Here is a 25,254-nt window from a genome sequence, read left to right as displayed (position 1 = left end):
TTAAGACCCTCCTACGATGGGTCACTTCTAGTCGACATCAGCTCATTATCCAAGAAGTTGACTTAGGGACAACCCTTTTAGTACTTTGAAGCTTGCATGCCTCAATGGCAAGTTTCTCACTTCCGACGACAAGTTTACATCAATGGCCTTCGACCGAAAGATTTTACGTGGTGTTCAACATCAACTCATGCATTCACACCACGTGAATTGTACTGCAGTACCTTGAGGGTCATTACCATTATTGGTGATTCCTCTCACGCCTGTTAACAGCTTACATCATTAGCTAGTAATCAGGCGATGTCTTTCCATGTTCGACATCTAAACATCTTTTCACATGGATCAACTTGTACTTCGGGCGAAGATTGAACGAGTTTGAAGACCCCGGATCTAGTTTCATCCATCCGTGCTGCAATATATTTAGGAAAATAAAGACATCAAATGTACAGCTACACAAATAATCATCCAAACTAAAGGATGATGGCTCTACCTGAATCATCAGTCTGCCACCCAGACAATTGTCTGTCTTATGTACATGACTATGAATTTATAAAGCTGAGCATGGGAATGCCCGGCTCAGCTATATCATGAAAATATTATGAAGATAATGTATTATATTGTATCTTATTACAGGTCACCTTCCAGTTTGAAAAACCTCAGATCCTCATTATAAAGCATTTCACCCGACATCAAAAGATTTACGACCTCATGCTTTAGGGGGCAATAGTTATAGACATATTTGGGCACTGCAACCCCAATCACATATGTCCATAAACCAAGGGCTTCTAAACCCATAAAAGTGTTGTTTCATATCCTAAAGGAACAAGGTTAGCCGATTACATCATATCCGAGAAGTTCTCCATGAAAAACTACTCAGAACTGGTCAAAACCGGACCATACAGAATGCTCCATACATAGGGTGTGATGCATCTCACCTATTACACACGGGGGGTGCGATGCATACTGGAAAACCCTTCTGTAGGGTGCGATGAGTGAGAGTAGACAAATGGCAGAAGCAGTTTGCTAGGTGGAAACCCAGAGAATCTTCTAGAAACTGCTCATATGACACTTGCCTCTTTGAATTTGCCCAGGGATGAGTAAGAGATCTAAAATTTCCAAGTGGAACCAAGAACTGTCAGTGAGATGAAACTAATCAAAATCCTAGAAGCTGACTCACTCTCCTATAAACATCTATATATGGATCCCTCATCCAAGAGATCCAGAGGCTGGAATTTAGTAATTTGCAAGGAAGTGTTGTTGGTTTCTCTTTGAAGACATTGTTGGGTGATCTTGCTTTGTATGAGGTGAAGAGGGCTTTCATGTTGGGAGGATGATGCTGGATCAGACAGCTTGGTTGTAATCCTCTCTTCTACTACTTCTATCAATAAAGCTATTTGAGTTTTCCTCCACATGCTTGTATATCTCTGAATCTTGTATTTGTATATGCATTTATATGGTTAATGTGCATCTGATCCTACATTATTTATGGTTATAGATCTATATGCTTTGATGGTATTTTGCTGCCTTGACTCTATAGGTGTTCTTTGAAGCGAGACAAGTGAGAAAGGAGTGACAAAAGTTCTATCAAGGGAGAGAGGAAACAAGCAAGGAGACTAGCGAAAGACTGAGGTTGGTACTCTCTGCTTCTCTCTCATCTATCTCTCATAAAGGAAAACACAAGTAACTTTATTTTATTTGTTTCTAAGATAGCTACCCGTCTTAGTGGGACTAGCAGCTCTGAATGGACACTAGTTTTCCCGATAACATTGCTACCAACAGAGTTATCCTACTTGCCTCTATGAGAAATCACAGTCAAGGCATTACCGTACGACCCACTGTTGGGACTCCTACACCAAACGGTCTGAGGTCTAATTTGGACTTCTTACTGGGGAGATCCCCTGACATGTTGGTGGGTCCATCACCGTCAACAGAAACACAGAAGGTGGCACTGATGGACCACCATACAAATGAGTTTCTGGTATTCTGATATACTTTTCATACATGGAGTGACATCTGATATACCTGAGAGTATGTGGAGAATGATCTGATATACTTATGTATGTGGAATATCGACTACCCCCAGAATGCAAAGAAAACAAATAACTATAAATCCTAGGTTTAATGACACTAGAACATGTCACTAGCCTAGACATTTATGTGTGTCTTTAATGTTCCGAATTTCCCTTAGGTTCGTTGAATAAATTTTAAAGTTGATCTTCAATTAAGTTTCAATTTCAAAGCTCATGGTACCAATTCACCTTAATTTCCTATGATGCAACTAGAATGATTAAAATAACTCTTTTATTTCAATGAATATTTATCTATGGGAAGTAAGAAGCAAATAATAAGAAACAATCAAATATGCAACAAACACGAGCTTCCTAATCATATCATTTAATGTATTATTCTAATGTAGTTTCAAAGACCCTATATGGATTGAAAAAATGGAAATTTTTATTTTCTTTTCCTTTTCAATTTTCAAATGCAATGAAAATGAAAATGAAGCTAGATCATTGACTAAAAGAACTCACACAAACTGCAACTTTAATATGAAAATTCTTTGTATTCAATCAACAATCAAGACAAGTGTTTACAGACCCTACTTGATAAGAAGAAAGAAAAACCAAAAAAATCATCATCAAAAGGAAATCAAACCCAAATGTAAACACATTGATGGAATTACAAAGACAATGACTAGTTCAGAGGCTCAGGAAAATCCACTTGATTAGATCAGAACTCAGAGAAAGGCATAGAAATACAATTTTTGCATCCTACAGGAACCATCATAGTCTAGATGAAGGAATCAGTATGATGCATTTCACTTACAAAGAGAGACATGTGCGCTAGGTCACTTTGTCTTAGACCAGAAAGTGCATTAGGGCTAACTTTGTTCAAAAAATAAAACAAAATCCTACCAAGCTCAAAATTATGCTTTCCTAAGACCAATTACTCTGCAAACAAGTCAATTTAAGTCAAATTGAAAGGTATGAAATGAGTCAGCTAAGGAAACCACTATAGGAACATTTCGTCCCCAGTATGGTCACCAAGTTGTTTGATGGAAAATTCTCTTCTACAGATAGAAGTGAATCCCATAGATCTAGTGTTTTGATCTAGAAACAACAAAAGAAAAACACTTGTGCTTAGAGAGATTAAAATATGGAGGAAGGACTTACCTTGGATCTAACACAAGTTCTCCGCTTCTCCTTGCTTGTGAAATTTAGCTCCTGCTCCAAATGTTATAAATGTAACCTACAAAAAAATTATAACAAGCACAAGAACTACAAGATACACATAGCATAGACTAATATCTCTAATCAATGAGTCAAGAAGGCATTGAAAAACATATGCATCAAATGGACACAAGTATAGGAAAACAAATATTTTTGTATTAATTAAATGTAGGAGAAGATTACAACCTTTTTTCATATCTTGGCCATGTAGATGTCTCCCACCTAAATTTTCCTTCCTTAGCAACAAAGCAATTCTTCAATCACAACTTGAGGATGGTAATGGATCCTTAGGTAAAAAGCAACAACTTCAGGGCATAACTAAGAGTCTCCAAAATCCAACCTCGACTCTATGGGAGGTAGTGAATTTATAGGGTAAATATGGTAGTTTAATATTTACCAATATAAGACTTAGATCCACATATGAGGGAGGATAATCTCTAGGGATAAGAGGTAATACCTCTAGAGTAGGAATTCGAGATCTCAATCAATAGTAAATGGTTAAAATCACCTTAGAAGCTTATAGAAAGAGAAGATTCAAAATTACTTTTTATTTTTCGTGAAATTCTATAACCATTGCACCTGTAGTGAAGGAAACATGCCGTAGTCAATGTAGTTGCTCAATTATGCAACATGCAAAAATGCAAGTTGCTAGAAGAGAAAGTGTGATGGGTCTAAAAACTAGGTTTTTGAGCCGATGAACCGTGAAAACTTGGACTTTTTGGAGAGATAATGCTTAAGGATTTTCAAAGGGATGATTACAAGGTGTCAAGGATGTTGATTGATATGGTTTTTAGGCCATTTGAGCAGATGTGACAAAATGACTTGTAAGAGGCCCTCAAAACGGCCTCCTTATTTTAGGAGCCGAAAAACTACCAAAAATAGAAAGTGGTGTTAAACTTAAGGAAACAAAAGTAAAAGGAAATAGTGTTGGGTAAATTTGGGCTAATAACAGTGTGATCATGTGTCTCTGGATGGTTTCAGTAAGTTGGCAATGGGCCCCATTTCCATAAATAATTCTTAGAGGTCCGGTCATGCATAGTAACTCTCAGCTCATGTTTACACTAGTGAGATTGTAAAAGAAAGTAAATGTGGGGTGATGTGTTACACTGGTATAGCCTATTGAGGGTGAGGGAAAGGATTTCCTTGTGTCATGAAGTTTGGGGTTGAAAGTGTCCAAGCTAGGAAAAGTTCACTAGAAATATTAGTGGATATGGGTGATGAGTGCTTGGAAATGGGTTGTTAAACCACTCAAGGGGTTCTTGCCATAACTGATAAACCACCTCAGGATGCTTGGAAAGAAGGCTGATAAACAACCTAAGTGATTTATTTAAGGATGATAAACCACCCAAAGTGCTTGCTAAAGAACTAATAAACGACTCTTAGATTTCTTGCTACGACTGATAAACCACCCTAAACTTGTATTCGTGAGTTCTTGCCATAGTTGATAAGGCACTTGTAAGGAAAATTCTTGTACTCATGGTACTAAGAAAGATTTCTAGTTGAGACAATTTGAAGAACCCCCTTGGATTGTGGATCTGGCTTGGGGGTAACCACTACAAGGGATACAGGCTACAATTGGTCTTTGGTTGGGTGGAAAATTGAATTCCCATCTTTAGTTTCTGCCCTTGCTTTATTTCATATAATTGTATTTATCTGAGAGCTGTGAATTTAAATATTGATTCTTTGTTGAATTAATATCAAGATCTCTAGAATATTGCATGGTTGTAGGAAATTGATGCATGAAATTAATTGGCAGAATTGTCTTGATCGCTTTGTGGATTGGTTTGAATTTATGTGTTGAGGCTATAAGTTAAATGATTTGAATTCTTGTGTAAATTATTATGTTGCATGCGTTCATGCAGGGCTCCATGATTTACATTTCCTTTCATGATTGAATTGCATGTAAAATTGAAGACAACTAGTCTTGTTTAATGTTGTAAAGAAATACTACTTTCTCATGACACAAATGTGATTAAAACCTCAATGTAGCTACAAGCTTGGTTTAAAGTTTGCTAACATAATTAAATGCATATGGGCTTAAAATATCACTCACTCTGCATATTGTTGTTTCGTGTGAGATTTGTGTTGTTATTGTGTGCGCTTTATGCTAAATTAGGGTAAATCCCCTATTTTATGTTATGCAGGTATAAACCTTAAGTCAAGTTGAATAGGGATTGGCCCTAGAGTCTTGTAATTTCTTTGTAAAATCTCATTGTATTAAAAATTGGGCTGAACCAAAGCTAAGCCTGGGTTTTTATTCACGTGTTTGCTCTAGGTAGTCTCAGGCCAAACATGAGCAAATTTCCTTATATTTTAAGTTTTATTAGTTCCTTAGATCAGGGCTTTCGGGGTTGTGTCATGGTTGAGGGATCGAATGGTTGAGTGGTTCAAGCGTGGGCCCATGCCCAAACGAGATTGAGAATTCGGTTGTTTGGCCTTCAGGAGTGCAAAGGGTGTTTGAAAGCCCGAATGGGCCAAATGTGGTCCCACACTCGAGCTAGTTTGGGATTTTAAGGTTCAGAATGATTTTCATGTGCAGATAACAAAAGGGCCAAAACAGTACGAGTAGCACTTGGATGCCACGTGGGTGCATTGATGCAAGAGGTGACATGGCATTATGTGGGCACCACATGGGCACTATGTGGGTGCCACATGGAAAACCTTGCCTATGTGGTGAGTTTTAAATGGTGAACTTTAAGAGCTCATAAATTTTCATTTGGGTAACGAATCGAGATAAAATTGATATCACTGGAAAGCTCTCAACGCGCTGGCCGCGATGGTGGTATTTGTTTTGCATTTCAAGAAAGTTAAAAATTGAGGATTTTTGAGACCTCATTTCCATAATGAGACCATGGATGGAAGTCGATTTAGCTTGATGTAACAACTTCCACTACTCGAGATTAACTCAAGGGGGTGGGAGGGTGTATTACAAGAAAATTGATGAACATTTGTTTTTCTTTAAACCAAAAATATTTGTTTCTTCAATTCAATGTTATAATAGGATAATAATATTGGAAGTTTAATTTGTCTAAGTATCCATTAGAATATGTACGACACTACTATCACAACGGTATTATTTGATAGATCACATACTGTCAACCTTTTTATTTAGATGATCACATGGTATATATAAAGAAACTCACACCAAATAATGGTTAGAAGATCTACATCACTCATATTACAATTTTGCTATTTAATTGACCATATAATACATATTTTGAATTAAAAAACTCATAACATTGTCATAATTGCAATCTTCCAACCTTTCTATGCCCAACTTTCATAAACTTATTTCATATTGTATCTCACCCATATAATATTTTATAAATTTAAAAATAGCATATAACTACAAATTATTGAGGCGATAACTTCTTTTACTCAAATACGTATTTGAGTTAGTACAAATAAACAACTAAAATGACCTAATGCATAACAACAACCCTTCCTTTCCTTATATTCCAATCTACCAATCTACTCTTGGAAATTAAAAACGTCAATTGAACTTGATTTAGTGATGAATACTTATATTATAACCTTTGACATCATATCGTCCCATCAAATGTCCACTTATGACCTCTCTTACATTTTGGACTATGAATCTCATGTGCCTCAATGATTTTCAACCTTTATTTGAATCGTACAAATGACCAGCTAAAATGACCTAATACGTAATAACAACATGTATTTGAATTGTATAGGACAGCGAGTTAAACGGCCACTTTAGGGCTAGGGAAGAGCAGATTCTCTAGCTTTGGCAACGACGTCTTCAACAAATTCGTTCAAATTTGTATCAGAAGACCCGCCATCACTCATGGCAGTTTTCGCCAATTCCTTCCATTTCACAGCATTCTTCCGCAGTTCTTCCCCCGCTTGACTCGTCTTGTCCAGAGCCATTCTGATACATCTCTCGATCTCCTCCCTTCCCACGGTCCCATCTTCTCGCTTGCTCATTCTCACTCCCGTCTTCCACACATCTTCCAGAAATTTCGAATTGGTAGTCTGGTCAGTCCACACGCCCAATGCCAGCACCGGAACCCCCAGGCTCAGAGCCTCCAGTGTCGAGTTCCACCCGCAGTGGCTCATAAAAGCGGCCACCGACGGATGAGACAACACCTCCAGCTGAACGCACCAGTTCACGACCAGACCCCGCCCTTTGGTTTCTTCCACAAAGCCTGCGGGGAAAAAATTCTTAATATCTTCGTGGCCGGGAGGAGGCCGGACGACCCACAAGAAATTCTGACCACTGTATTGGATCCCGAAAGCCAATTCATAGATTTGTTGAGCGCTTATAACGGTAATACTGCCAAAGGAAATGTATACTACTGACGAAGGGGGCTTCTTGTCCAGCCACTCTTGCACACCGTCCGCTGCTTGCCAAGGGTCTGCGCCGATCCGTATGTCATGGGGATTGCGTCCGTCCAGAAAAGCCAAGGGAATGCAAGGCCCTATGCTCCGAAATGGGACTCCAAATCTTGATCTCATTAGGTCGATCGTCTCAGGCTCTAGTTCATAAAAGGTATTCGCAAGAACCCACGACACATCGCTGAGACCGTCGAATTGGCGGAGATAAATTTGCAGTCTTTCTTCCGTATCTCTGAATGGCGTAGGTAAATCCCCGAATTTCAGTTCAGGAAGGCCGCGAATCTCAACGCTTAGGCTTTCTGACATCAGCCTTGAATCCCACTTTTCCTCTGTGACACATCGTATATAATAGCTTCAGAAACTTGAAACAACAAACACAAATATGACGAAACAACAATACTATAAATTAAAGAGATGAAGCAATCTCACAGTCGCGACTCGCACCATTTTTAAAGTGATAATAGATGGAGAAAACTGCAGTGGACTGCGTCCAGAACAGAGCATGAGGAATATTCATCTTCTTTGCAACTTGTCGAGCCCATGGAAGAAATGGATTATAAACAATACAACATACAGGAGGACCATTCCCAGTGGCATTCAGTCGCCGGATCAGCTGCTCCAATCCCGAACCGTCCATGGTGTTGTTCATATGATTGAAAACGACGTGGTTGATGTTTGAGGCGAGAGTATGGTCTCGAGGAAGACCGTCCGGAATGCTCTCGAATTGTATGGGAAGCTTAAGTTGTTGCAGAGATTCCTTGGCTTGAATGATCTTGTCGTGATTGTAGCTGAAAGTAACGAACGTGACGAGCAAACCTCTGGACGCAATGTTCTTGGAGAATTGCAGCATCGGATTCGTATGGCCTGTTGCTGGGTATGACAAGACCAGGACGCGAGCCTTAATATTCTCATTCATCGTCTCCATGATTGAACTGCAAAAGCTGCTGCAGATTGCTCTGTATAATGATTCTTATGAAACTTGTCCCACATCTTACAGTCACAAGCAGAGCAACTGCCATGCCTGCAAATTTAAAGACTTCAAAGAAAAGGGGTAGGAATTTCTAAATGAAATTCTCAGTGTTCCGTGATGGGGAAGCGATGGTGACCACATACATTTTCATAAAGGCAGGCTATCCAATTTCACATGGACTATTCATGATTCCCATGTCTTTTCAACTTTATGTGTACCAATATCCATTAAATTTTCAGAGAGATGGTCCATCTAATTTCATATAATCCATGATTTAACTGGAGTTGTCATTGTGTCTTTTTAAGTTTTAGATGGATTTGGTTGGTTAATAATTTTGTATGGTTTTAATTGGTTTTTTGAGTGTATATATGAATTTAGCTAGTTAAATATTGAAAATTTAGAAACATTTATATTGAGCAGACTTCACTCAAACATCCAAAAACAATTTTATTAAACAAAATTCACTATTCAAATTTGTAATTTCAATAAATACTCCATATACAAAATTCCAAACAAACTAAATTAGAAAATAAACCAATTATTTTTCGCAAGACAACTAAGATTCCAAAAACAATCTTATTAAACAAAATTCACTATTCAAATTTGTAATTTCAATAAATACTCCATATACAAAATTCCAAACAAACTAAATTAGAAAATAAACCAATTATTTTTCGCAAGACAACTAAGATTCCAAAAACAATTTTATTAAACAAAATTCACTATTCAAATTTGTAATTTCAATAAATACTCCATATACAAAATTCCAAACAAACTAAATTAGAAAATAAACCAATTATTTTTCGCAAGACAACTAAGATTCCAAAAACAATTTTATTAAACAAAATTCACTATTCAAATTTGTAATTTCAATAAATACTCCATATACAAAATTCCAAACAAACTAAATTAGAAAATAAACCAATTATTTTTCGCAAGACAACTAAGATTCCAATATCTTTAGTAAACTTAATGTCGGTTCGACACGGGAAAATACGGTCAACCAGCAATATCAAATATCGTTAAAAAAAATCTTCGCGGTATGGTCGTCATTGCAGTAAAGGTGACATTTTATTGGCTGTTATAAAGCAAAAACTGAGGTCTCCTCCATACCGAAAGATTTTACACCAAAAATAGCCACGTGGTATCTCCGGATAAATCAAGGAAAATTAATTCATTTGGGACAGTAAAAAAAGAAAAAGTTGCTCGTCGGTACGTACCAATTTGATAGACATCGCCATCGGTCGTGTTGCTCCGCAGGACCCAAGCGGACCTTCCAACCGTTGCGTTATTTACGCTATGGGCTCACTTGGGGAACGAGCCCAAGCGGACCTTCCAAACCGTTGCGTTCTTTACCCTATGGGCTCACTTGGGGAACGAGCCCAAAGGTGACGTTGTCGGTGGCGCGTTGTGGAATAACTCTTAAGTTCCTCGTGGAATTTTTTTTGGTAGTTTTGTTTTTTTGGTTTTATGAGGTATACAAGAGCTTACATATATTAAAAGTTATTAATTTAGGGTTTTTTAATTTATATTAGGATTCTTAACATGGTTTTTGGTAATAATTTCATCGAAATTTATGGTTAAAATCACATTTATGAATTCAAAATGAGTGAACAAATAAATTTTGATGTGATTATTACCCAAAACCATCTCAATAATATTGAAAGTTATTTATTATTTATTTTAATTATAAATTTTTTCATTTATTAATTTAAAGTGTTGAAATTATTGTTGTAATCATTATAATACATTTTCAATAATAAAAAATACTTTAAGTTTCTTTCCTTACTTTATAATTTATTATTAAAACACAATAAAATCAACTTATTATTAAAGGAATAGAAAATTATTTTAGGTACACATCATGACGTTTCTTTCCTACTTTATAATTTATTATTAAAACAATATAAAATCAATTTATTATTAAAAGAATATAAAATCATTTTGGTTATACATCATGAGATAAGATATTTTAATATATAAATTATTTTTGAAATTTTATATTTTAAATATATTTATATTTTTGAATATTATTTTCATATTAAATAAATATTGAGTTAAAATATATTTATTTTATTTATAATATTTATATAAATTATATAAAAATATTAAATTGAGTGATAAAAAATTAAAAAAATTATTTTGTCTTAGAAAATTTATTAACATTTTCAAATCACAAAATCTGAACTTATTTTAGATTCATTTTAACTCATCTACCAAGTTCTAGAGAGATAAATTTGCACTTCAATAGATTTGATCTCTCTTAGACTTTATGGTTCTATAATTCATGATAAATTGAGAACATAGGTGTTTCGAACCCAAATTTAGGTTCATCAAAAAATCTTAACTCATCTTAGATTCATTTTAATTCATTTACCAAAGTTCTAGAGGGATAAATTTGCACCTCAATAGATTTGATCTCTCTCAGACTTTATGCTTCTATGATTCATGATATATTGAGAACAGAGGCGTTTTCGAACCCAAAGCTAGGTTCATCATCAGAACGAGGATGAGGAGAAAGATTAACTTAACGGTAAATTCCAACCAGTAAAACATGTGAACATTACAATATCAAAGTCAAATCATTTAATTTTGATTTCTATTTAGTCAATTTTATTTTGAATTTTTAATTTTAAAATAGATTCTAACCAATTATATAGTATAATTTATTTAAATATATATAACTATTATAATAATAATAATAATAATAATAATTAATTTAATTAGATTCTAATTTTTTATTTAAAAAAGAAGAGGAGGTTAAAATATCTGCAAATAAAATCAAAATCTATTTATATATATTAAATAAATACATACATATATATATATATATATATATATTAAATATATAAAGGACGAGGTTAAAATATAAATATAAAAAAAGGAGACAAAATCTATTTTTATATATTAAATAAATAAAGGAATAAAAAAGAAAAAAAAGTTAAAATATATAAAAACAAAATCAAGATTTAAAAATATATTTTTATACATAAAAACAAAAACTAACAAGGGGTAGAACAAGGAGAAGGGACCCATGAGCTATTTAACTTCCATCTATCATCCCTATTAAGAGCTTTTCTCCTCTTTTCAATTTCAATGGCTTCTCTTAATTTTCGGTGATGGAAATGATCAACCCTCGCAAGGACCTTAGAATCCTCTAAGCAAATATGGTGCTTTGTTAATTCAGCATGTTTGGCTAAAGCAGATGAGCGGGTCCTACAATGCCTAATGTGCACTACGCGCTCCTGAATTCTTTGTGAAATGGAACAACCAGTCTCACCGATGTAGGGGGTTCCACACGAACAAGGGATTAAATAAAAAACTTTCGTGCATTTGGGATCAATAGGGTCTTTGACATATCTTAAAGAGCTACGAATGGTTTTAAAAGGTCTAAAGGTGGATCAAATTCTATGTTTCTTAAGAAATCTAACAATTTTGTCCGTTGTCCCTTGGATAAAGGGAAGCAGGACATTAGAGTCCACCCTAACCTCTTTTTTAGAATTAGGTCCCCGAATAGCTTTTAAAAAGGCTCTGAAACCTTGCACCTTTCTATAACCATTCTTATTGAAGACATTAAAAATTATTTTTCTCCTCCATGAGATGGTTTTCAGCCGAAACCCGAATAGCCCTAGTAGCTAGAGTATTGAGAACACCTAGTTTCTAGGCTGGAAAGTGATGAGAATTCAGATGAAGATATTGCTCACTATGGGTTTTCTTATGAAACACTTGGTGGGAGAAAGAACCATCATCCTTTCTTGAAATGAGAACATCAAGAAAGGGTAAGCTTCCATTAACCTCACATTCCATGGTGAATTTAATGGAATCAGACTGGTTATTAAGATGCTTAAAGAAAGAAGCTAGCTTCTCCCTACCATGGGGCCATAAGTTGAAGGTATCATCAACGAATCTTTTCCACAATTTTGGTTTAAAGCGAGCAGAAGTTAAAGCCCTAGATTCAAAGTCTTCCATGAAGAGATTGGAAACCACATGAGAGAGGGGAGACCCCATCACTACTTCGCATGTTTTATCATAGAATTCACCATTGAAACTAAAGAAGGTCGAGGTAAGGCAAATCTCAACAAGATTAGCAGAATCTACATCCGTTAAGCGATTGATAACTTCAATAGCCTCTTTAATTGGGATGTTCGTGTAAGGAGAAACTATATCAAAACTCACCATAAAATCATGAGGATCAAACTCAATATCTTTCAACTCATTAACAAAAGAGAAATAATCTCTAACAAAGGAACTAGACTTACCTACTAAGGGTTTAAGTTTCTTAACTAAATACTTAGCAAGGAGATAAGTAGGCCCACTTATGGTATTGACAATGGGTCTAAGAGGGGCCCCTTTCTTATGAATCTCATGAAGCCCATATATCCTAGGCGTGAGAGGGTTAATCTTTCTCCTCATCCTGGTCCTCATGATGAACCTAGATTTGGATTCGAAACACGTAGCCTCTCTGTTCTCAATGTGATTTTTCCATAAGATCTTAACAAGATTTGATCTCTCTCAATGCTTAATAGATCCAAAGTTAATATATTCTATGGTTGTTTAATTATTAATTATAATTATAATCATAAACCTAATCATTATTTTTGTGTTGTTTTATTAATTATTATAATTGTATATTTTTATTAATAATTATAATTATAATTAATTTTTAAAAATTAATTTGATTAAGTCAAAATATTTATCCATATTATATTAGAGAATACCTCTTAACATAATAATTTAATAATTATATGAAATTCACTAAACAATTAATAATATAAATAAAAAATTAACAAAATAAATTTATTATTAAAAAAATCGTAATATGAAAATATTAATTAAATTAATTAATAAATAATTTATATATATGAATAATAATATTTAATAAAATTGAAATAAAATTACTTAATAATTATATCTCTAAACACTACAAGTTATAAAAAATGCTGTCACAAACTAACCTATCATTATTTTAATAAGTAAATAATTAAAATAAAATTATTAATTAAGATTAGTATTAGTAAAGTAGGGTTTGAAAAATTATTTACTAAGGTTTTTTTAATTTATATTAAGATTCTTAACATGGTTTTTGGTAATAATTTTATCGAAATTTATTGTTAAAATTATACTTATGGATTTAAAATGAATGAACAAATAAATTTTGATGTGATTATTGGATTCAAAATGAATGAACAAATAAATTTTGATGTGATTATTGTCCAAAACCATTTCAATAATATTGAAAATTATCGAAATTTAGCGTCTAAAAGAAAATTAAGTTATTATAAGAGGGTCATCAACCCCACCCTTGAAGATCAAAAGTATCTCTCTATTTTAACTAGCTCAAAGAAGAAAATTAATATAGCAAAGATTAGAACGAATTCTCATGAGCTCCATAGTGAAACTGGCCGTTGGGCAGTTCCTAAAACGCCATGGATAGAAAGGATCTGCCATATTTGTGAGAATAGGAGCATCGAGGATGAAAACCACTTCCTCTTAGAGTGCCCTGCATACAACCACATTAGATCTCGATTTCACAACCTTTGTTACAATACTGACCTTCCTATCCTTTTACAATGCCAAAACTATAGTGAACTCGGGAGGCTTCTCTCCAAGCTTTTTGAGCATAGGAATAAAATCTTAAATCAAAATAAATAATTTGTCTTTTTAGGTCCGATAGATCATTATTTGGTCTCAGCGGACGTTAACCATCATCATCATCATCATCATCAAAATAGTTTGATTTTATTGTTTTATACTAGAATTTAAAATGGTATTTTGAATCAAGATTGCTTGTTTATGAATTGTGTTATTAAATATATATATTTAATTGTTTTTTCATATGGATTTTTTTTCTCGTTAAAATATATAATTAAAAAAAGTTTAAAGATATGATGAAAGAAATACCATAGTTTGAAAATTAATATTTTTTAAAGGATTTTCAATGATATATCATAGAAATAGTGTTAAACACACATATGGCAGCAACATAATATGAAAGATAAAACATGAGAGTGCATTTATTATTATCAAATAATATACATTTATAATACATTGTGTGACCATTGGGTTCTACATCCCGAGGTCTCTTGGACTTCCTTAGTCTATTCGACTTCCACACTAACCCATAGAGGATTAGGTGTCCAACATTCCCCCCCTTAATCCGAAGGGTTATGTATGAGTCCAAGAAGAGAGCTCTAATACAAAATGTGAAAAAATGCATGGCAGCACTAGGTTGAATGTGCTCTCTAAAATGTTGGTATAAAGGGTGGTGGTTTAAGGATGACCACCAACACTAGAACACTTAGTGTAGTTCTCGGAACTCTTCCAAGTCTGGCATGAAGCTTAGGTCTTCTGCTAGAGGAAGTGCTCCTAATGTTTAGAAGAGGGAAACCTTCAACCATGAAAGGGAGGTCTCACCCCACATAAAAGGAAGAACTTCAACCTAAAAAGGGAAGTCTCAACCTGTGATGGTTTAAGGATGACCAACAACTTGGGAATGCTTAATGCAATTCCTGGAACTCTTCCAAAACTAGCAAGAAGCTGAAGTCTTCTACTAGAGGAAGTGTCTTCCGAAACTGGCAAGAAGCTGAAGTCTTTTGCTAGAGGAAGTGTCCCAGATTACCAACTGAAGGCATGCTCAGGGGCATCTTTGTCTCACGCTACAACTCTGAAACTGGTGTGGTAGGTTGTGGCTCGGGCTCGCTTGATGTGACTTTGAAGCTTGTAGATGACCATCATTTCCCCCCGTGTCAGATACAAGGTGAGATGATGGAGAAAACTCAACTGCAAGACTGTTCAATACTCTACAACAAGTTTTGACATGTGACTGGAATATCTTCTTGGCTATTGATGCCCATTGCCAAGAAGCGATCCATCCAAGATGAATCTTTGTTCTTGTAAGAGGTTTGTTTTTGAAGCATTTGTTTGGAGAATGGGTGGTTGTATGATAGTGCTTACATGGATGAAGATCAAAAAAATGATCTTTTAGATGGCCAACTCAGTCACAGTGTTGGCATTTCACAATCTGTTGCTGTGGAAGGGGGTCAGAATCTGGAACAACTGGAGGTGAATTGTCATGAGGAGCAGGCGAAGATGAACCATCCTGAATAAATCCAACACTTTGAAATTGGATTGGTTTGGAATAGTCTGGAATATGGAAGGACAAGTCCTTGTCATATCCAAGACTAGTTTTGTGCTTGTTGTGGACAAGCTCTTCCCAAGGTTTGATGATGGGCTTGCGAAGTGCAAGCTGAACTTCTGCATTTGCATGTAATCTTTCTGCTTTATTGGGTACTAAATCTGAATGAATTGTAACATTATTAACTTGTTGCTATCTCAATGTTCTGAACAGAAACAGGTTCAGAATGATGATTCCTTTGTTTTAATTCTTCTTGCTGAAGCTGAGATTCAAGCTGTAAAAAGTCAATCTTTTCATGTACATCTTGTAAACAACTATGAATATCGGTGAGAAAATCCTTGCTGGTTTTGATTGTATTATCCATAGTAGAGAGTATTAGATTTTCCAGTAACTCTAATATTGCACCAATTGGAGCCATTTTTAACCTCAAAAAATAGTAAAATAATGAGGAAAAGATGGACACCAATTACTCTTTTATATAAACTTATGGCAACAACTTCAAATCAAACTCTGATATGAACAACCTTTAAGAAAATACACCAATTCGATCTATAAAGGATAGTCTTGGCCTGAAACAATTTCCACTGAACTCCTAAATAATGCCAAATTGCTGCAACTTTAAAGAATATAAATAGTCCCCAATTTTTCACATAAAAGGTGGCTTACAAACATGTACATAATCTCATAAACTGCAAAGATGAAAGCACATAAGAAGCACCTTACATTTGCCTATTTTGAAACGGCAGATGATGAAGTGCATACCTCCGAAAACCTGGGGTGAAACGTTGTTACAAGTTTAAGTGCTTACAATATCATCAATTTCTTCATATAAAATAAGCAAGATTGTAGTGAATGGCAACACTCAAAAAACACACATCCTAGGTACAAAAACTTAGCACATTCAAGAGGCCATCATTGATAAGTGCCTCTTGTGGTGTCTCTATCAGCCCCAGGAAATAATCATATTTTCTCCACGAAATGAAACTATTGATATTTTGTCCAAGAACAGTTATTTTAAGCCCATTTTCACAATAACAGAGAGCATTTTATATACCTCATGAGTTTAGAACGGCATAAGTTGTTCCAATTGTTAACATATTCATGACATTGATACCTTCCAAAATTGGTTGTAACGGTATATCAGGATCTGATTTGAGCTTCCTTTCTTCAATTAATCAGAGTAGAAGCCAAAAATAACCAACAAAATATGCACTACTATTGTAAGATAAATCTCACTAGCAAACATTATGCGTGGATGTGTGGATTATTGCTACCAAGCCAGCACAATGATATGCCAAAAATACCCATTTGTACCATTTAAAAAACTGTAAACTATGCAACCAGCTTAACTTGCTTCATTAGTCAGTAAACTTCTCAATGGAATAGGAAAGTTATAGAAGCTTCTTTGGATCAACTCTTGATGGTGTTTTTGTTAGAGAACATTGTGCTATAGTTGTCTTTGGAAATGCAATAACATCTATGATAGAGCTTTCACCAGCCAAAAGCATAACCAACCCATCAAGCCCATATGCAATACCTCTATGAGGTGGAGCACCAAAACCAAGAGCTTCAAGTAAATAGCCAAACTTTAACACATTGAGCTATTAACACCAACACATGAATCAATACACAATATGAAGGATTTGATTGCTTTGACTCAAGGCATATATGACCAGCGTATAATTACCAAAAGTAACTCAACGCACAACATATGGTTTCAAAGAATGCTCAGGTTCGGCAACGGACACAAAGAATAACCATGAGGCAATGCAACATACGCTCAAATATAGTTGGTGTGGAGCATTATATGTTGGGAGGAAGTAACTAGGGAAACGCAGTTGAAACAATACCAAAAGTTTGAAGCAGAGATAGTGTTATAATTTTAAAGGCAATGAAATTATGAAACAATATAATGGATATCGTCATTCTATGAGGCTTGTCTATGAAGACCACAGAGCACCACGCACAAGGACTATGTGTCGATGAGCTATTCGGTACTCGTAGAGAAGGCGAATAGAGGCCCACCGATGATGTGCATTGTGGCATGTGAGGTGGTGGGAGGGTCCAAAGAGCAGGTTCTACCGATGGCTTGTGCACTGGAGATGGTTCAATGCTTCCCTCATACACGACGACCTGCCATGCATGGACTATCAATGGTTCAATACCATACACAGTTTGATGGAATATCGATGGTTCAATGGTTCGATGGACTATCGATGGTTCAATGGTTCGATGGACTATCGATGGTTTAATCACACGGTTTCCACAGTTCAATACAATACACAAGACTCAAGAGTTCAATGCAATGTTCAATGCATTATAAGAGTGAATTAGCGCATACCAATTGCATCCTCCTGCGCAGCCTACAAACCATCGGAGCAGCTTATGAGAAACTCTTCAAAACGCTTCATTTCCTTCACAAATTATTCCTCTTCCCAATTTCACCAGCTATGTTCGTTAGGGTTGATAACTCTGGAGATGCCTGCAATGAAATCCTTGTAATAAGTTCACTTGCTGTCATGTCTAGAGGAGAATCATACTCATCATGTCCAAAAATCTCATTGCTTGATATGCCCAATGACCCAGAAAACTTCTACAAGTGGACATGAGTTTCTGTATTGACTGTATTTCGACTGTATTCTTGTTCTCGCCAAAGAATTGTGAAGATGATATTGACTTGGTATTTGAAAATTTCTGCCTTGCCTCATTAATTTCAAGCAACGAGTAGCTATGTTGAAGTCCCTACCAAAAAGGTGAAGACAACCCACAACAAGAGTGATGAAATTTTAATGGTGCACACACTATAAATTGGTTATCACAGAGAAACAGTTGAGTGAAACAACTAAGCACATTCAGAATGGTAGGATAGAAATGGCACAAATAATGCTCAATGAAGGAGCGTTTCTCTACGCAGCAATGAAATAGGAGAATATATGGACCAGAAGGTTAGAATTGATTGGTAGTGTGGTAGAGAAGGCACAGATACATTATGCAAAGGATTGTTAGACCTCAATCAACTCACATGAAGGTTGTCCAACTCAATGTTGAGCTTTAATAGCAGGCAACTTTAATCACAGTTTTTGATGCATTCAATGCACAAATGAAGAGCACCATTTAACACTAATATAACTCTAAGTCAGCACACAAATGAATCAATGAGCCATACACAAAACCAATTTCTTTGTCTACAATAGAGCTTTAATCTTCAGCACATACAACGAACATATTAAGAGCAAAAACCATCACAAAAAGTAATGACCCTTCCAACCAATGCTCAGGTCTGACAAACACACAGAGAAATATCACAAAAATTAGTGGCTCAAATATGAGCAAGGCAGGATATCGTCTGCTCTGATACCATGTTAAACACACACATGATAGCAACATAATATGAAAGATAAAACATGAGAGTGCATTTATTATTATCAAATAATATACATTTATAGTACATTGTGTGACCGTTGGGTTCTACATCCCAAGGTCTCTTGGACTTCCTTAGTCTATTCAGATTCCACATTAAGCCATAGAGGATTAGGTGTCCAACAAATAGAATTTCATTTTATAGATGTCATAGTTTGAGAATTAGTTTTAAAGTTTTTTTTTTAATGAAAATAGTTATATGTATAAAATTTATGACTAATTTCAAATGTAAGGTTTTAATGTGCAAGTTAATTTTTTAAATGTTTGAATTGACTAAAATACAATGAAAGATTATGTTGGATAAAACTCGTCAAAGTAGGTGCATAAATTTCAATGTAATTAGATTAATGAGATGCATCAATTTAAGTGTATCACAATTTCAATTAAATTTTAAATATATATTATTTATATGGTGTATTTATATGTAATACATGCATTGATTTTCATGTATATGCATTTATTTTAGTGTTTTGAATAGTCATTTATTTTGTTTTATATAGGATTACAATTTTATAATAATAATGATACATTAATTCAACTTTCCGCGTCCTCTTATAATTATTAGATGGATGATGTGCATGACGGTGATGTCTGAAAAAACATGTGAACATGTTGGGAAAAAAAAGGTAGAAGTTTATACAAATGAGTGATGAATAAAAGGGATATCAAAGAAAGCATAAAAGTGAAGGACAAAAAGCATGAAAACAAATACAATTCATATCACTGTCAATCAATCAACTACCAGAATATGGAAAAAATAATGTTGAGTGAGAAAGAACATATCAACAGAGAAACTTACAACAAATGAAAACTAAACATCAACAAGTACGAAGAAAGAAAAATTATTTATGACAAAGATCATATCAACAAAGAGAACAAAATTATGAATGAAAAATAACATATCAACAAATAAAAGCATAATAAGTGATGACTAAATATTATTAATAATAGATAAAATCAAATTATGAATAACTAAGAGTACATTAACAATGAATGATAGAACAAATAACCACTAAAAAGAATCAACAATAGTGAACAAAATATTACAAACAATTAAGAGAATATAAAAAAAGAAATATAAAACAAATGACAACCAACAAACATCAAGAATATGGGAAATATAACTCCAAAATTATAGATAGCATGTCGATAAAGAAAAGAATATCCAATCAACACACACATAGTACATGATGTAGAACATGAACAAAAAGAATTTTAGATGATATCTATGCTCGAACTTAACATGTAAATCATGCTAAGAAAAATGTTGTAGAAAACATTAAGATAGAGCTATCTGAACAAATTCAAATTGAGGAAACTATACCTAATGCATTTCAAGATATGAGTATTGCACATTGAAAATTTCATGATAGGATGGATTGATCAGTTGAAGTTCAAATGTGTTGTGTCTTTGGTGAGTATTAAGTTAGAATTTAGGCATTTAATGAGTCATAAGTTGGAATTTAGGCATTTAATACAAATATTTGTCCCATGTGCATGAGATGTCGAAGAGAGGGAACTCATGATATAATTTTATCTCATAATTATATGGGTCCAAAACCACAACTTTGAGTCCTTAAAGTGCTCATGGCAGTTGAAGAGATGATGATAACATGTGCAAGTACAATTTTGCAAGTTAGGCATTCAAGAGGTGAAAAATGCCAATGTAGAGAACACACCATCAATTTCCCCCAAGAGGCTAAAGATGTTAAAGTGACATTAAATACTTAGATTTAATGATTTTTGTGTGCAAAATAGGCCAATGAAGATCAAGTTATGATCTTATTTTCATAAAAAAATGGCTATTCATGCATTATTATACAAGAATCATAATTATCCATACTATTTTGATGCTTGAGTTGATTATAATGCACTTGATGAGTTGCTTAAAATTGCAACAGATATATTGCATATGATTAATTATGTTACATTATTAAAAATAGATAATGACATATAATTTGCAATGTTGGAAAGGAAACAATGATTTATGGTCCATTATATGAAATACAAACATCTTTTTGCAATCAAATTTCATAATCCAACATGTTAAATTGAACTTCTTCCAGTTTCGAAAAATAACACTAATACGAAGAAAAATAACATAAATGGTGGTTTGGTTGAAGTGGTTAATTAGACTGACACTAGTTCATCTCTTATTAATCAAAATTCTAATAAAAAAATATTTTATATGTAATTTATAACATTTTTTTCCAAGAGGTGAAGCATATTGGTTGTAACCAATAGGGAGAAATTTCCATATCCAAAAGTATGCAAAACATCTTCTCAAATATTGAAATAAAAGGTCTTGAATGAACCCTCACTTTATATACTTTTTACTTAATATAATATTGAGACATCATTCTTAGGATTCCTTTATAGTTTTTGTAAAAAATAATATGACATATCTACCAAGAACAATGGAATATTTACAATAACATTTACAAAAATTTTCAAATTCATGTCTTCTAGAAATATTAATGTAATTTGGAGCTATACTAGGTACACATGCATTTCAATATAGGTTTAATGTCAACTTATCTAACTTGATTTAGGAGATTGGTTTTTCAACAATATTCTTCACATTAAGTTCAACAAATATGAAATTGTTAGGTTTGTATAGAATAGTTCCTTGTATAGGTCTTATGGATCTAAGGGAAGAAAGGAAATATACACTTTAAAATGTAATTAATAATCTTTATATCGTAGCACATTATATGCACTTAAGGAATAATTTTTTTTGAGATGAATGTTTTTGTTGTTTTCATCAAGCTAAATATTCTTAGTGGTACTATATGTTGAAACATAGGGATATCCACATGTGCATGGATTTGTATGGTTAGAAATTTCTCCTAACATGGACATAATTAACTAGGATGATCCTAGAAAAGATAGTTATACAAAGAATATTATAATATATGTGTACATGAAATGAATTGATGTGATTGACATTAGAAAAATATCTAGGTTAGACTAAATGTTGATGATTTTCCTTTCTTAAAGGGTACATAAAAAATATTTCTATATAATCCTATGATTTATTATTAAGAACTTCTAAACTGTCTTGAGCATCACATCACCTACAATGAGAAATCTTTCCTCTAAAAGAAGGAAGGAAAATTGGTCAGGCAGTATGGGATCTATGTGATAATTTACAAATTTATGTTGATGAAAATAGAGAAAAGTAGTGGAATGATGGGGATGGCGCGGTCACGTAGCTCTGAAACCTTGGCTGGGAAGGGTTAGAGCTTCCCTCATCTTTTTCGTTCCAGTCACCTTTGTTGCTCTCGCCCTTCATTGTGTTGGTATCACCACTACAGTTGACAACCCAACCATTATCTCTTGTGCTGTCATCCTGCTACCCTACTTTCTCGCGCTGTCACTGTTATTGTCTACAGAATGTCGAAAATGGATGTCGACGTGGTTGACTATTCAGAGGATCCAAACCCCGAAGGGTCCATCTGGAGAAGCCCTAAGTCTACACCGATGCGGATGGATAACAGACCTCTAGGCAGGATATCTCCAACTTTTCAAGATTACTCTCATTACCGTTTCAACTCGGGACCTTCCTCGCACCCCATTCCGTCCACTGACTTCTCCATCGGAACGCCGAGTCTTGACTACCCTCCCCTCTCCCTGAAAACCCTAAACTATCTTGTTTCCTGCATACCTTCGTCCCCTACCTTTGACTCATGCCTTTGGACACCCCCCATCTGACTCCCCCTTCCATAAACCCTCCTGTGGCCAAACAAACCTCTGTTTTCAGCTCCCCTATGCATGTGGCCACTTTTCACTCCCCACCTCATTCCTTGGCTACTCCTAGCCTCTCTTCATCCCCATTTGGTTGTTTTGATACTCCTATTGTTAACCCTCGCTCTGGCACCCCTCTATCTCAACGACACACATTGGGCTCACAATACTCTCTTCGGGAACATCCCACTGCTCTACAGACCAGCAAAGATAAGAAACAAAAGTGTGTCAAGGCCACTCACAAGAAATTGGAACTCAGCTTTGGGGTGGGGTTTGACAACGTGCCTACACTGCTTGCCAATCACAACAATGGGTCATGGAAATTTGGGGGCATATCCTTACGAAACTCCAAACTATAACCAAATTGGTTTGAGGGTGGTTCACTCTGAGTTTTCTAAGAGAGGAACAAACAACATGGGTCCTGTCGCGATACTGGAAAATTGAGATGGCTCCTGTCCTGCTAAAGTACTGGAGCCCTTTATTCGACTCTGAGCACGAACAGTTGGGAGCTGGACCAGTTTGGGTTAGGTGACCAGGCCTCCCCCTACATTTTTGGTATGAGGATGTTTTTACACGCATCGGGAATGCTCTTGGAACATATCTAGATTTTGAGAAGTCTTATGAATCAACCGGCAACAAGTCCATGGCTCGAATATTGGTTTATTTGGATATTAGAGAAGGATTAGAGCAACAGATTACTCTACACTTGTGAAGATTCACATGAATTCAGGTCCTAGACTATGAAGGCATGCCCTTCCATTACTGGAGGTGTCATAAAGTGGGGCATTTATTTAAGGAATGCCCATTGGTTAAATCTTCTGTCTCACCTACCAAAGCTCCAGAAGTAGCGACCACGGGAGAACCATCTACTGTAGAAGAGCTAACTTCACGATCTCGGGGGTTGTGTCACATTGTTTGTGAAGATGCTCAGATCCCTGTTTCGATTACTCCCAAGCCTCCTTCACCTCCTATGCTGAGATCCTGGGCTGCAGCCATAGCTGATCGATCATCGGGTACTTCTTCTCCCCTATGCTCTCCATCTCCTATTAATTCTACAGTTTCTATTATGCATCATCATGTTACATTTGCATCCATCCTCGACATCTCATCGTCCCTGCTTTCATGCCCTCTGGACTTGAACCTATTAGTGTCAGTGTCTTCACGCTGCCATCAGTGATCAAAATTTACTCTTTTGCATTTCATACTAGCTGTCCCATTGTGATGAGTTACATTCCATTAGGTCATGGATCAACTGATGGTAGGGTTCATTTCAGTTTTTCCCTCACGACATATATCTGTTGACCTCCTTTCATACTTGTCAGTCCATGATTCATGCTTATTTTCAATTCATTTCATCAATTAGGTCTTAGGTCTTAGGGTTTCAGTCTCATTAAGTATTAGGGTTTTACCATGGTCAAATTTCAGTGACTATTGATTAATAATGGTCAGCAGACACATGAGGATGACAATAATCATCAGAAAAGTTATAATCTCTTAATTTGTAAGCCTAATAAAGTTCTCACCTCAAAACTAATTTTGAGGTGAAAATAGAGCATTTGTATTTTAATGTTAAATTTCATGTAATTTTATTGATCTTATATGTAATAAATGGTTCCATGCTGCTCTTGGTCACCTGGTGATATTGCCAAGTACATGCCACTGCAAAAAGTCAAATAAATTGAGCATCAGTTCACCTATCCAAGCAAAAAGTCAAACATCAAAAAACAGGGTATTTGAAAAAAGCACATAGACATTACAAAGTGGGTTTTGAACATCAAAAATCAAAAAGTTCAAAAGCTATATAAAGATCATCCCTCTATTGATTATTTCATTATTTGAGTTGAAATTCAAGAGCTAAAACGTGATTTTGAAGTGTCATTGAGCAAAGGTGTGCAATCACTGCGTTTTTGGACAAGTTTAGACCGGCGCTGCGCACTAGAGACCGGCGCTACGCACTTGGCAGGCGCTACGCACCTAGCAGACTTCCTCAGTACAAAACTACACGGGTGCTACACACCTGGGAGGTGCTGCGCACTTGGGTGAGGCGCTACACACCTGGCAGCCAAGCCCCAAAATGCTCCAAAATCGCCCAAGTTGCCTCAAATCTTCCAAGTTACCTCTTTGCAAGTAAGTACATTAATCTTTCTTGTTGAAAAGGGTTTTGCATCAAGTCTTGGTGACTCTTTCACTCATAAAGTTAAAACCCTAGTGTTCATCAAACTATCCCATAAAATTCACAAACTGTCTTATAAATTTGACAAGCTCACTCTCTTATTGTTTTCCTATCCAATCCATTTTTCTATTGTTCCCTAAACCCCATTCCCTCATATAAATTTCCTAAACATCATTCCCTCATATATTCTTCCCAAACCCCATTCTCACATACAAATTTC

At 35.1% G+C, this 25,254-nt stretch overlaps 1 protein-coding gene across 1 annotated transcript; it reads right to left on the bottom strand.

Moving 5' to 3' along the window:
- Positions 1-6,684: 6,684 nt before the first annotated feature.
- Positions 6,685-8,593, bottom strand: LOC149187026 (UDP-glycosyltransferase 74D1-like). Its single transcript, XM_089412724.1, has 2 exons — positions 8,034-8,593; positions 6,685-7,918 (listed from the first exon to the last, which is right to left on the bottom strand). Exons 1-2 carry the CDS (start codon positions 8,512-8,514, stop codon positions 6,954-6,956), a joined length of 1,446 nt encoding a protein of 481 aa, XP_089268850.1. The 5' UTR covers positions 8,515-8,593; the 3' UTR covers positions 6,685-6,953.
- Between the last annotated feature and the right edge of the window lie 16,661 nt (positions 8,594-25,254).

Source organism: Pinus tabuliformis, chromosome 3_1 (genome assembly GCF_031772625.1).
Source record: "Pinus tabuliformis cultivar Carrire ecotype Pingquan chromosome 3_1, CPIR1, whole genome shotgun sequence".
Classification (NCBI taxonomy): domain Eukaryota; kingdom Viridiplantae; phylum Streptophyta; class Pinopsida; order Pinales; family Pinaceae; genus Pinus; species Pinus tabuliformis.
The sequence above is the reverse complement of the archived record's forward strand: the minus strand, read 5'-3'. Positions and strand labels throughout refer to the sequence as shown.

Coding starts and splice junctions, on each gene's coding strand:
- LOC149187026 (XM_089412724.1), bottom strand. CDS start 8,514: ATGGAGACGATGAATGAGAATATTAAGGCTCGCGTCCTGGTCTTGTCA. Junction 7,919..8,033: donor CTATTATCACTTTAAAAATG/GTGCGAGTCGCG, acceptor GATGTGTCACAG/AGGAAAAGTGGGATTCAAGG.